The following is a 14,054-nucleotide window of genomic DNA, read 5'->3' on the forward strand; positions in this document are numbered from 1 at the left end:
TCCTCATTCTGTGCAGAGTCCAGATACACAACCCATTCTTCTGAACATGTAAACTCCTTCACTGAGATTCTCTCAGAGGGAACTCATCCAAAGCACAAAGTCTTTTCTACAGGATAGTTGACAGGATAGTTCAATCAACTCAAAGGTGAAAAAAGTTCAGTGGTTTCATGGATACATGTTTGTGATCTCCACAATTATTTTGCTATAACAGAGACTCTCCACGATCCTTTCAAACATGCATTTTTGCCTCACAGGAAAAAAAAATACACTTGTAAACCATCTTCTTTTCTATTTGTACTGCTATTTTATAGTTGTAGCAAACTCTAGAAAGACTGAATGCTGCTGAAAAAGATTATAGTTTATTTATACCTGAAGGTTTAGTGATAATTCTAGAGATACTTCCGTACATCTGGGGGTTTACTACATAACACATTGTGCAGCTCTAGTACATGCACATTGTTCCCCTTATTGCAGAATGCTCTGATGAATAGCTTTCCATTTCACAACATGCTTATTTGCGACAGGAGTAACAAAAATGAAATGAGCTGCTGTCAGTTTCATTTTCGTCCTTCACTGTTTATTTTACACAACAATCATGAATAGAAGATAAAAAAAAAAATCACAAAATTAAGAATTTTTTCTTATACAAAAAGTTTTCTTTTCTATAACAATTGCATTGTGCCTGCCAGTAGATTTAAAAACAGACAGGCATCAATGATAGCAAAGATACAAATCACCATGCTTAACACAAAAGGGTAGAGTATCTCTAAAATATGGCAAATATTTTCCAGAGAAGTTTTCATCTAGTGAATTCCTTTGAATACAGAAAAAAGCTAAAAATGAAAAAATTAAAAATTTAATGAAACATTTTTAAAGTGTTTGCCCATACAGATTTGAAAAGACTGTGAGCTGCCTTACAAAAAAGCCAAATGATAATATTAATATACAATATGCACTGAGAAGATAAATTAGCCACTTATATTTGCCCATTTTGTCTCCATTTTCATAGTTATCATTTTAAACACTACGAATTTTTTCTCTGATTTTTAATATGTCTTAAAAGGTAATGAAGCAATGGACATGTTCTTTTTATCACGGGTATGCCCAGAATTTCACATATAAGTGATCTATATGTTGATAATCTGTCCAATCTCATGCTCACGAACATCTATTCCTTTTCTAAATGTATCCTCTAACTCCAAATAAAAATAAATAAATAATTGGCCAATTCATAAAACTCTCTTAATTAACTTAACTTCCCCCAAAAGCCACACATCTGTTTTCACAGCCAGAAATGAGTCAGCCACTGGTAACCAGAGAAAAGGTCCAGTGTATTAAAATAATCTAGCCAAAAGCTGGCACTCCAGCTAAGATGGATGCTATGCCAGCACCATCTGAGCAGCTGTTAGGACAATCTTTATTTGTGCTGAAAAGGGCACAAAATATCCTGGTGCTATTACCACTAAAACAGCAAATCTTATTGGAAAGACAACACTGGCTATAGATGGACAATGTAAATGCACAACATACACTTTACCAATCAAGCAGATTATAATTCTGTAAGAACAGTGATGTACAACAATCCATTCTCTACCCACTTTTCTACAACAGATTCTGCAAGGCTCAGCTCCTGGGGAGAAGAAAAAAAAATCCCTTTGTAAATTATTTTTAACGCAACTGTTATTATGAGTGTCAGAAAATCAATTAACAATGCTGCCCTAACTCTTTAGAAGAAAAAAACTTAGATAAATAGAAAAAGATTATGCCATTTCTTTCACAATATTACTTTTATTCTGAAAGTGACATCAAAGAGCCACAACCTCCTCCCTTTTTCTTCTTTTGGCTTCAACATCACACAGAGAAAAAAGTTATTTCTTTCACTATTTCTTGTATAGCCAGAGCATCCAAGCTTCTGCACACTGTTACCATTTTCCATCCTTGAATGTGAATTATTTTAATCCTCCAGCAATTAACAGTCTTTTGGATGAAAATAAAAAAATCTGGAAGTGCAACCTTAACTGTGTTCAGCTGATTTACTTGGTCAGTTGTTCATTTACTCATTGTTTTACACGACCTAATTATTTAAGTGTGTGTGTGTCCCCATCCGTCCGTCATAATCAAATCTCTTTGCACATTTTCAGCCATCTTTTTTTAAAAAACCTTGTTTACACTCCAGGAGTTTCCTGTCCTTAAGTATCTTTAATGCATGGCTTTCTGTCATTCCACATTATTTTCCACTGTAACACACTACCTATTTATTCCACCACAAGGCTTATTCTCTCAGGAGAGGAAGAGGAATCATCTTTTATTTGTCAATACATTTAACAAAGAAAGCAACTGTATGGCAATAACCAATGTGATAAACATTACTAAGTTTTCTTAATCTCTTCATTGCTTTCTTGTTCCCACTGCCATAATTACCGTCAATACTTACAAAGGACTAGAAATATGCTAAGTACTTAACATAAGAATGAAGTTCTCTTTCCTGAAGGTACAGCTGTGTAAGGACCCAATCTAATGCAGCATACACTTGTTTTAAATGTGTGAGCAGTTCCCTTGACTTCAAGAGTTTACAGTTGAGCATACGATTAAGTGGTTTACTGGATGAAGGCCTAAGCAAGCCATGAACATACAGAGGTAGCAGACAACATAATGAAAAGTTTCATGAATAAAGCCAAAGTTTAGTAGGTATGTCAAATGTCAACTCAATGTGCTGTTTGACTCTTAAGAAAAAAAAAAAAAAAAAAAAGGTTGAAGTGAGTTATTTTGTTGGAGTGAATTTTTAGAGTCAAATACACTTTGGGACTATAAATTGTTCTGTCCAGGAATCCCATGATGACACATTTCCAAAAATCAAGTACCAGTAGCCTTTCAGTAACCATTGCTTCAACAGATACTCATTCTAAGCTTCAGAAGGCCTCACTGTGATCTTGTAACATTCACTTCCTTCCCCAGTCCAGGATAGTTTGCATAGGAAGTTTAAAAATCCAGACATTAAGTCAAAAAGAGAATAGAAGTGTCAGATGTAAATTTTCACATCTAACAGCTGCCCTCAAAAGTGATATTGTGAAAAAGCTCCATCCTAAGCAACCAGTTATATGGCATCAAGAGAGGACTCCAAGGCTAATACAGCATCCTGAATTGCAAAGTATGTCATCTCCATTTTATCATTTATTCTTCTTTTTTTTAACCTTAATTACTTGTAATGTTTGCTAGAGTGGAGCAGACTTAGTGGGGCTGAGTGAGAGAACTGGGTCAGGGAAAAGATGTCATTATCCTTTTTTAATGATTAAAAAAATAAAAGCCTACTGTTTATACAATCTACAGAACTGGCCTAAGTATGTCAATAGTTAACAACCTAAAGGAAAAAGGAAAAGAATATAGTGAACACAACAGTCAGGGTGATAACTGCTTTTTGTCTAGCTTCATATTTTCCCAACCACAAAGTAAGTTTACTCCTTTTCTAATAATGAGGTAAAAGAAGCTTTCAAGAAACCAGGGAGAGAAAAACTTAGACAATCTTCCTCAGCTGCCTCACAAGTTTACTAAATAAAAGCAGAAATACGAGGATAGCAAAAAAGTGCTGGTTAACAGAAGCAATCCAACCAAACATCAAATCCAGTATCATCTGTAAACAGAAAAAGGTGGTAACAAAGTACACAGGGAAAAGCTAAATTATATGGATTTAAAGGGACAACAAGACATCTTAAATCTGAAGCACTAAATACAAAGTATGGATTTTGATTTGTATTTTTAAGGAAGAGTAAGACAGTAGGAAAAAAAAATCAAGAAAGTATGTTCAGTCAGCAATTATACTGCATTTGCATGCAACGAGCTTATCAGGGAAGACTATGAGATAGATGCTGATAAATTCAAATAGGGAGATGATGTGGGCCAGTGGCTTTAGGTGGTCAGAGCTTTAGATGATCAGAAATGAACATATATGCAGATAGCATGTAGAAAATCAGAATTTAGACAGCCTCTGTGACAAGGAAAGAGTTGAAAATGATGCCTGAATTACATCCTTAGGTGAGATGAAACAAGTCCCTGCAAAGGACAGAGAATAAATGAAAGTCTGGACTGTTTCTTACATTCATTTTGGTTGTGGACTGATCTTCTTGCAAGTGTAAATAACTTTGTATAAACAGAAACATATCATAGCAACTGATAGTGAAAACTTTTTCATGAAATTCAAACCAGTAAACTCATTATATTAAGGTACCAGATATTACCTCGCCTCCAGCAGAGACTCACAACATCTACTCATTCAAGCAGTTATTATAAAGTCTCTTCCTCTTCTTCTCTATCCCTCTAATATTTGGGACCTAGATTATAAATTCAAAAGCAGCAGAAAAATTTCACATCACTTTCAGTAGGCTTTGGATACAGCCTACAAGACAAACTCTCCATTCTTCTCTACTCTACAGTTTCAATCTTGGTCTACTAATTCTAGCATACTGTGAAGCTCTCTAATCATCATCATCATCTGTGTGATTTGTGGCTCAGTGCTCCCCTTCTGGAATGTTTGTACAGGTGAATATACATGCATAAAGCTTGTTACAAAGACTACACAGACAATCTGCAGTTTATAAAATGCAGATATTACATGGCATGTTTTGTGAGGGGGTGGTTAAATCTTCTATAAACAATTACTAAATTGTCAATAGAATTCAATAAATGTTGTTTTAAAAAAAACTAATTATTTGTTACAATAACCAGCTACTATTGCCATTTTGTATGTGAAGGTTTGTAAACTACTTCCATTTGAGAAGTAATTGATTCCATTTTTATCATTTGCTCAAGTTTATGTGGTTGTTCTCATCCAAAGAGATGATAACATCTATTTGCAGCAAATTATACATTATAATTCCTCATTCAAAAGCTGTAATGGAAAACAAAATGCTAATTTATGCTGTAAACGGAAGTACAGAATCATAATCACTCATTGTTAACATTAGGAACTAAATTGCTCTTGCAAATAATAAAATGGGTTAAAAATGTGGAGAGCTTTTGTGAGCCAAGATACCAGTGCCTCTTATTTGCTCATGTGTTACAAGTGATCAAATGAACCTTTTCTCTTCCTGCCAACATGAACTACCCATTTTTGAGGAAAGGAATAATGGTCTTGTGATTGCGACATGAGAACGAAAGTCAGGTGACTGGTTTCTACTCCCAAGTCTCCAACTAGCTTCCCAAATATAGGCTTTCATGGGCTCTTTGCTAGGTAAACTGATATATACTCGTTTACATTAGTAAGTAATACAGAATGCTAAGAGTGGAAAAGCCAACCAGCTGGTACTGAGAATCTGATACCCATACTGTATGCCCCCAAAGGTGTGGTTAGCTTGGTTATTTAACTTAGTTCCTAGCTCCGGTCTCATCTCATTTGTAGCTCAAACACATTAAGAGTGCTCCAGGAACACCTCTTCCAATTTAGTTTCATCCAAAAGGTATTCAGTTTGTTTCCTAGAGGGCCAGTCTACAATATAAACCAAAGTATAGTAACGTCAGGATGAAGTATAGTAACGTCAGGATGACTGGAGGCTTGCAGCATATTCCTGCTCCCAAATGCTTGTGTATCACACCTCCTATGGTATCATCTCCCAGTAATTTCCAAGGGAACCAAGAGTACTCAATGTCTCCTTCCAAAACTAGGAGAGCAATGTCAAAAGTGACACACCCAAAACAAGGGCCACTCTGCTATTAATGTCTCTACACCTTAGTTTTCCTTCAGAGACAAGACAATAATGCACAGCTGGTTAACAAAAGAGGCGTCTCAGTTGCCATTTGTAGGGAACACTTACCACCTAAGACAAAGCATATGATAACAGCACTGTTTTTCCTTCCTTTTCAGTAATTTTATTGTGCTATAGGTTTCCAATATACAAGATTTGCTCACACAGCAAACAGACACATGAGAGGAAATTTTTAAAAACCTCAACACATTAGGACTGTGCACCTGCTCTTCCACATTTCATTAAGTCTCTACACCTAAATGTACATCAGGTTCTCTCCTATGTACATCCGCTGTGCTGGTATCCCTCAGTGATACCTTCTGGTCATGGCGAGACAAACTGAATCACAGGCATCCACACTGCCTCAGGAAAAAACATTAAAAAAAAATTAACTTTTGGTAAGTCAAGTGAGATGATTATAATCTAAATGATAAATATCAGATGTGTTCAAAAATATATGTATATTTTTAAATAATCTGCCATTTATAAACAAGTATCTCCTAGCTCACAACATACAGTTAAAATTCCTTCAAAACAGTTTGCTTGCCAGCTTTTTTCAGATAGTAGTATTAACAGAAAATACAATTATGTTACCAAAAATGAAGATTCTCTTTAAGGTGACCAAAAGAAAATTCCACTGCTTCATGTAGTAAATCATTTTACTGCTGCCCTTTTATATTTAATACCCTTCTACAGTACACATTTATCTCTACACTAGCAAAGCGTACTCATTGATTTCCTATGGTCTCTCTGGAAGAAGGTTCTGCTTCCCTGATGATGAGTACAAAGGGTGGATGACCCCATTCTCATTCCAATGCAAACCCTGCACTTTTACATTTCTGCTTAGACCACATGAACATTTGACCAGCTAAGAACTCTCTGCCCTCTTCTTACAAAATACGTCGCCAGAACTATTAACATTTTTCTAAATACAGCTGTATTACTGAAAATCCCTCTTATGTGTAAAGTAGTAAAACGCATTAACTCATCACAGACAAACCTGTAACACACAATTCACCCCTAAGCTTTTCTTCTGAACTAAAGTATTAAAATAACATTTTGCCCATGCACATGCTTTAAACTAACTCACATTATTTTTCTCTACTATACCATTTCAAGGAAATGGGTTTGCACCCAGTTTAAAATGTGCCAGATGTGACTAACATCAGAATATATTCTGTTTCTTCATCCAGACTGTGGACGGGTTTATTAAACAACAACCAGAATAACAATAGAAAAACTGGATAGAAAATGTATTTTGAGATGTGCTCTCTAAGTTATCTGCAATGATTCCGACAACTCTTGGAAATAAATGGTAACATTCAGTACTGATCACTGAAACTTTTAAATGCCATTGTGTTGAACAGCTGATTAAGACATTACTCCCTGAAAGGAACAAACCCAACTTAATAAATAAATTAATTAATTAAACTATCACCTGTTTTATTATTGACATTCAAATTATTTAAGCAGAGGTCTTCCCAAACCCAAACTATCTCCCTCATAACCTTATTGTTTATCTTTTGCTCAGATGCCAAGAAAATAAGGTTATTTGGTTTCACTTTCATTTCACTGTGTTCCATTTTCCCAGACTTGTGCATCAAAACACAACGACTTTTGGATACAGTAAATCCAAGCAAATCTTCAAATCCTTCAAAAAAAAAGGATTAACTTCTTCTTTTAATTACCACATCTTTTCTGATAATATTAAATTGGGATTGCTGCTTTCTCTTACTTAATGTAGTTTTGACAGTATCTTTTCAGCTGCAGAAATGTTGTTACAGGCTTTACTAAAATATAACTGAAAATGAACAATAATTTTATTCCATTGATTTGCACAACCAGATAATGTACAACAACCAATTGAGTCTTTTTCCATTAAAGAAAAAGGTCTACATAATCCTATAGTGCACTGCCCTGATTCAGTGCAAAGATTGATACAGTATCTCTCTGAATTACAGTCAACATCCTCATACCTAAGTAGCATATACTATACCCATGCATTAACCTGAACCCATTTAACGCATTTTAATTCCAAACCTCCCATAGACACCTGAGTTTGGCTATTCAAACAGAAGGAAAATAATAAATAGAGAGAAAGAAACTTTGAAAACAGTATTAAGTCAAAAAGTCTGACTGGCTAAGAGCCAAAACAGAAATGGAGCCACTGGATTTACTCTACTTACAAGAAGAAGATGCATAAAAACAATGTACCAGATTCAATCTAGTACCCAAAAAACACTGACAGAATGGGGTATTTTTGTCCCTGAATGTGGAACAAAGAGCCAAGCCACAAAACTCGCTCTTCTCACAAACTTTCACTGACTTACCTACATTCTGTGAAAGTGTGTTGCAAAAGTACTGCCATGTTTGAAAATGCAGGACAAAGAGATGATGCCCAGTAACAAGCACTCAGCTGAGTCTTGCAGTGAAAAATCTCTAAAATGCTGGCAGTAATCAGACAGCATAGTCTCATTTCACTTACATACTGCAGGGACTTTTTTGAGGTCAAATTAAAATAAGTAACCAGATTTATGCCTTAGTCATAGGATTTCATCCCTGAACAATTACATTTCAAATGATTTTAAAGCACTTCCCAACCACACATATTCACAACAACATCACCAATTCTGGAATGGAGAGTGAAAATTAATTAGTACAAACAATGATGTCAGTTCAGTGAGGAAAAACAGGTTATATCCAAGAATATACCTCGTGATCTTAGAAGGCCAGGTCCCCTTCTGCAATACTTAGAAACAACAGTTCTTTTCTCCTAAGTACTAAATAAGAAAAAGATGTAAACAGAATTTCAGTAAGCCAGAATATAGACTCAGGAAGTTTGTAGTGAATAAATATCCACAAAGCACTAAAAGTGGCATGCTTATTGACAGTCTGAAACCAGAGACTATGGAGTGAATCAACTAGAAATCAACTGGATATTTCTTAATCTCAGGTTTACACACGTTGGCAAGACAATGCAGATAAGCCTTTGCTACTACAATTCATAACTCTGAGGACTTAAGTCTACAAGGCTGTCCAGTCTAGAATTTAGCATAATGGTTAAATCCTTGTACTAAAACAACTGTAAAGTAGATACTAAACTTCAGAAGAGTCATTAATAATTTTAGAGCTCACCTAAGTAATGCAAAGAAGCCATATGCATAACTATTCCAGATGCTTATTTTCTGGCAGACTATCTAAGAAATGGATTCAAAACAGACTTCATATAGTCTCCAGACATAATTTTTTGAATACAAGTTTTTCCGTAATGCACTTTTGAATTTAATATACAATAGAAAAAGTTCTTCCAAGAACATTACCAACAGATCACCCCTATAATCTTGCACTTAAAAACGTACTGCAATAATGCATAAAAAAATATAAGAGCTGCAACTCATAACTCAGCTTTCCTGAATTGTAAAGCAAATGTCGTATCTCAGATTTCAGAACTGTCAAAAATTATGTTATGCTTCTAGAAGAAATCGCTCTGTCCTCTTTAACCTGACTGGTTTGATTATTAAGTGTTATTTTGATTACTTATACTTTCATTAAAACATGTCTTGAGATGCCAGGAAAAGATTCTTTTACTAAGCTATGGCTAAACTGATATTGATATTGTACAAGGGATCCTTTTACTTGTACTAGATGTTGAGAGTGCATCATATTGATCTGGGAATAAGAAACTGTTTTTTCAGTAGTCAACCCACCTCTGCATCAGCACTTTATTTTAAAGTTTTACTGTCTGCTGTTTTGTTTTGTTTTAAATCGAGTACACAAAACAATTTCTATTTCAGCTATGCTGCTATATTTAGCAAGAAGAAATGGTTTGCAAGCTTTTTCCTTTTCTTTTGGACACACTTCAGGTAAAAACCAACAAACAAGAATATGGCTGACTGTCAAATTTAAGCCAACCCTGCCTTTTAAAAAGTTAAAACTTGTAAGAAAAATCTATTTGCAGCAAAATCCCATATTCATTTTGATTTCATATTCAGACTAACATCTACCACTAATCCTCAACTGGTGAACCTGACTGATGTAAATGCTAACGTAATATTCAAAAGATGAAAATAGAAAGAAGCCTTGAGCACCAGAAAGGATATATATCTTAAAAATTCTTCTCATCTTCGCCCCAGAAAGTCTCGCATGCTCATCCATTCCTGCTGTAATGCTATATAATGATTACACCTTCTCCTTCTAAACTCGCTTCCTAATCATGCATATTTAATTCAACTTTGTGTACCTATCCTAGAATTTATATAGTCCTTCTATAAATAGATCTTCTGCATCCTAAATTACCTCCCATTTTCCCCTTAGATATCCATGTTGAATAGTATTTAGTACAAATCAACTGCAGATCTGTCAGTAATTCTTTCTGCTTCCATTGTACTATGGACTTGCTCTTAGAAAAAAAGAAAAAAAATAGTAAGAGAACCTATCATTTAACAATACCATTCTTTTATGGAACTATGTTTCACTATACAGTGAAACTAACTTTTGATAAAGGAACTGGTTTAAACCTGATTTTATTGTCTGATTCTTAACCATCTTCCTCCTCCGAGGGTTTCAAAGGAGCCTTCATATGACTGACTGCCATTTAAATCAGATACAAGCCCTTCCTAAATTTCAGTTATTTGTGTTTAACAGGGTTACGCTCCATATTCTCCACTCAGAGGAAACGAGCGGCAGCAGCGTGCGCGGAGGTGCCCGTGCGTACGTGCAGGTGCACAGAAGCCCGCGCTCGGCCGCTGCAAGCCACAGCTCATCGCGGTAAACGCGGCAAACTTGCGCGGCGGCCGCGCCGGGGCAGCGGGGCCGGGACGGGCGGGCCGGCCGCGCCGCCCGGCAGCCTCCCGCCGCCGGGGCGGGGCGCTGCGCCGCGCGGCGGGGCTGGCGGCGCGAGCACCCGCCGCGGAGCGGAGCGGAGCGGAGCGGCCGGGACCCACGCGGGAGCAGCCTGCCGCGCGTGCGGCTGCTCTCTGCATGGGAAAGGCCCCCGCGGCGGTCGGCACAGGCGAGGCTCGCTTGCTCCCCAGCAGAGCCCGCAGGCAGGTTTGCCCCCGCCAGGCGCCTTCCGAGATGGGCCGGGTGGACGCGGACTCGCACCCGACAGCCGCCCTCGTGCTGCCCCGGCGGCGGCGGCTCCAGCGCCCGCGGCCAGGGCCGGCCCCGAGCCGCGCCGCGGCCGCCGGCTGCCGCGGCCGGAGGTGGAGCCCTGCTCCTCGCCCCTCCGTGCTGCAACTCCTGGAGGCGGAGAGCAGCGTGCGGTTCCCCGACCCCTCGCCGTGAGGTGTAACCTTAAACTGGCAACCGCTAGTTTGGGGATTTCAGTTTCCTGGAGACCAGGGCTGTGGCGGCACGTTTTTCCATGAGCTCAGCGGCGCTCTGCCCCCCGCAGGGAGGGAGCAGGAGCGGGAGCCGAGCCGAGCCGCGGCTCCCCCCGCCGCCGCCGCCGCCGCCGCGCGGGGTCCCCCCGCCGCCCGCAGCCCCTTCCACCCGCCGCCCAACTTTTCCCGTCGCGCCGGCGCCGGGCTCCCCCCTCCACATACACCCCGACGTAGTTTATAAATGACAGTTGCCTGTAGACTTGCACCAAACAAGCAGCGGGGGCAGCAGACTACAGCAGTTATTTAATTAAAGACGTTTCGGAGGCTCCCAGAATAGCACTCTACAGCTCAGGCGTGATTTCTGATTTTTTTTTTTCCTTCACTCTTCCCCGCTGCCTTTCCTACCATCGCGCCAGCCGCCCCCAGGGCCCGAGCCGGCGCTCCGGAGAGGCAGGGCTGCCCGGCAGAAGGAGCCGGGGGTTATTTAGATGCACGCTCTGCATTGCACAGTCATCAAAGTTAAGTGCGTGGAGGGGGCAGAGAGACTCGGAAGAAGAGGGGAATAAACTGAACTATATCCACAGAGGCAGGCTCCGAGATCACGCCGTTAAATGCATATTCGGCCATTTCTGAGGGAAAGGGAAAGGGGGGTCCTTTCGAGTCAGGGCTCTCACTCACCCCCCCGCCCCCGGGGCCCGGCTGCCCTCGGCCCCCCGGCGCAGGCAGGGCAGGCGCGGGGAGGCTGCGCTCGAGTTGCCTCGCCGCGCTCCGAGTTGCCGTGCGGCCCCCCGCACGCTGCCGCTCCCGCGCCCGGCTTCTCCTCCCTCTCCTCTTCCTCACAGGAGGGGATGGGATGAGGGAGACACGTACGAGAAAGGCTATTTTCCCTCGTTTCTTCTCTTGACCGATCCCCCCCCCCTTTAAACCCACGCGGAACAGCCCCTTACCAACAGCCCCGGCAGCACCTCTGCCTCCCCCGAGGCGCCCGGCGGATGCAGAGGGGCGAGTGCGCCCGCAGCACCTTACCTGGTTGTAGGAGGCTTCCCAGGAGGAGGTGTAGTTGTAAAAGAAGGAAGAGAAGAAAGCGTCTTCTGACAGCCCGCAGCCGGCCATCCTCTGGGCGCAAAACCGCGTCGGGAAGGCACGCAGCAAACTCTTGCCTCTTGCGCGATCGCTGCTGCTGCCGCTGCTGCCGCCGCGGAGTGTGCCGGCAGCTTCGCCCTGGCGGCGGCTTGCGCGGTGCGTGCGAGCGGCAGCGGCTGGACGGCGGAGCGGGCAGCGGGTGCGTGCGCGACTGTGCGCGTCTGTTTGTAGCGGCGCTGAGCAGCCCCCGCCGGAGTCACGTGCGCGCGCTCGCTCCGCTGCCGCTGCCGCCGCCGCCGGGCACGGGCGCTGCTACAGACCCCGGCGCTAAATCACCGGCGCCCGGCGCTCTCTCCATCCCCACCCACCCCCGCCTCCTCCCCGGCGAAGCAGTCTGCGCCAGGAAACAAGGGGGCGCTTGCAGGACAGGCGGAGGCACCGCGGCGCGCAGGCAAGGAGCGGGCAAGTGGCGTTGCGCGGCCGCAGCCGCTGCCCCCCCCGCCCCGGCCCGGCCGCCGGCGCGGCCCGGCCCGCTCGCGAAAAGTTCGGTCTCGGTGACCGACGAGAGGCGGCTCAAGCAGCAGGAGCGCCGAGCTGCGCTGCGCCGCGGGGCGGGCGCGGCTCCGGCCCCACAGCGCAGCCCGCTCGGGCCGCCGAGGGCGGGCGCCTGGCGGGGGGCGGGGGCGCCGCCGCCAACGGCCGCCGCCAACGGCCAACGGCCGCCGCCAACGGCCGCCCGCAGGAGAGCGCCAGTCAGGTGCGGTCCCGCGTGCTCGCCTGTCCTCCCCTCTCCTCCTCCTTTCTGGGGAGGGCTTGCACCCACCTTTCGGTTTTCAAGGAACGTGGGCAAAGTTGGATCCTTTCTTTACGCGTGTAAGTAATTACAGAAGCGGCACCGGCCCTGTGACTTCCCTCCTGCCAATTTTGGTGAGTTCACAGTCACCCCCTCCTATTAAAATAATAGTAATGACAATGCCATTTTGAAAAAAAAAAAAAGCCACGGGTTAACGGGGGGCACTTTAGAATCATAAGAAAACATAAAACTAGCAGCAGATAAACTGTTTGCAAATTGCATTTGACAGAGAAAAGTTACACTGTATATAATGATTTTAAAGCATTTGCCAGTAATTAGCAGAAATAGATTAGATTAAGTTGACCACGTTCCCTGCATATTCCTTGTACTGATTGTATAATCAACACTTAAAGCATAATCACCAACAAGAGGAAACATTTTCCTCATCAGCTAACATTAATGTCACAAAGAGCAGGTAACTATAAATGGAAAGCAAAGAGTGTACATAGTAAATTGTGGGACAGGAGGAGAATAAAGATTTTCTTTCATATAAGAATATATATATACGTTTTTAATTAAAAATACTTTATTTTTGCCTCTCTCTTCCACAGAGGAAGGCCCAAATGCATGCCTGTAGTTTAGTGAGCAGCACCCAGCACAGTCGTAGCAATCCACAACAATCAATGGAAAAGATGAGAGTTTTCTGTCACTTATACCTCTGTCTGTAGGTCCACTGAAGTAGATCCACTGCTGCTGACCTGCTTTAGGGGAGGGAAAGAAAAAAAAAAAAAAAAAAGTCAATCTTTGGCCATTCTATTTACTGTGGAGGGGAAGAAAAAAAAAAAAGATTTTATTCAAATCAGTCTCCAGATAGAACAGTACTATGAAACACAGCTGAATATAGCATTTTAATGTGGGGCAATTTCTTTTCTTCCTGTGAAAGGATGAAGGTATCCAGAGAAAATTTCATGACTGACACCTCTGTTCCATACTAGATCGATAAAAGGCTCTCGCCTTTTATCCTGTCCTAAACCAGGTAAATATATAGTAGGAGGATTTTCAACAATACAATATGGAAACTACATCTGAAACAAGTTGTTCACTATGATCCCAATGATT

At 41.8% G+C, this 14,054-nt stretch overlaps 1 protein-coding gene across 2 annotated transcripts in view; it reads right to left on the reverse strand.

Annotated features, from left to right (window-relative positions):
- The window catches only part of PPARGC1A (PPARG coactivator 1 alpha), a 384,961-nt gene extending 372,619 nt beyond the window's left edge, over positions 1-12,342 (reverse strand). For both annotated transcript variants that reach the window (XM_062575397.1, XM_062575402.1), the window contains exon 1: positions 12,086-12,342. In XM_062575397.1, coding sequence (XP_062431381.1) covers positions 12,086-12,172 — 87 coding nt within the window. In that variant the 5' untranslated portion in view covers positions 12,173-12,342. The remainder of the gene's footprint in view (positions 1-12,085) is intronic.
- Between the last annotated feature and the right edge of the window lie 1,712 nt (positions 12,343-14,054).

Source organism: Rhea pennata, chromosome 4 (assembly GCF_028389875.1).
Source record: "Rhea pennata isolate bPtePen1 chromosome 4, bPtePen1.pri, whole genome shotgun sequence".
Lineage (NCBI taxonomy): Eukaryota > Metazoa > Chordata > Aves > Rheiformes > Rheidae > Rhea > Rhea pennata.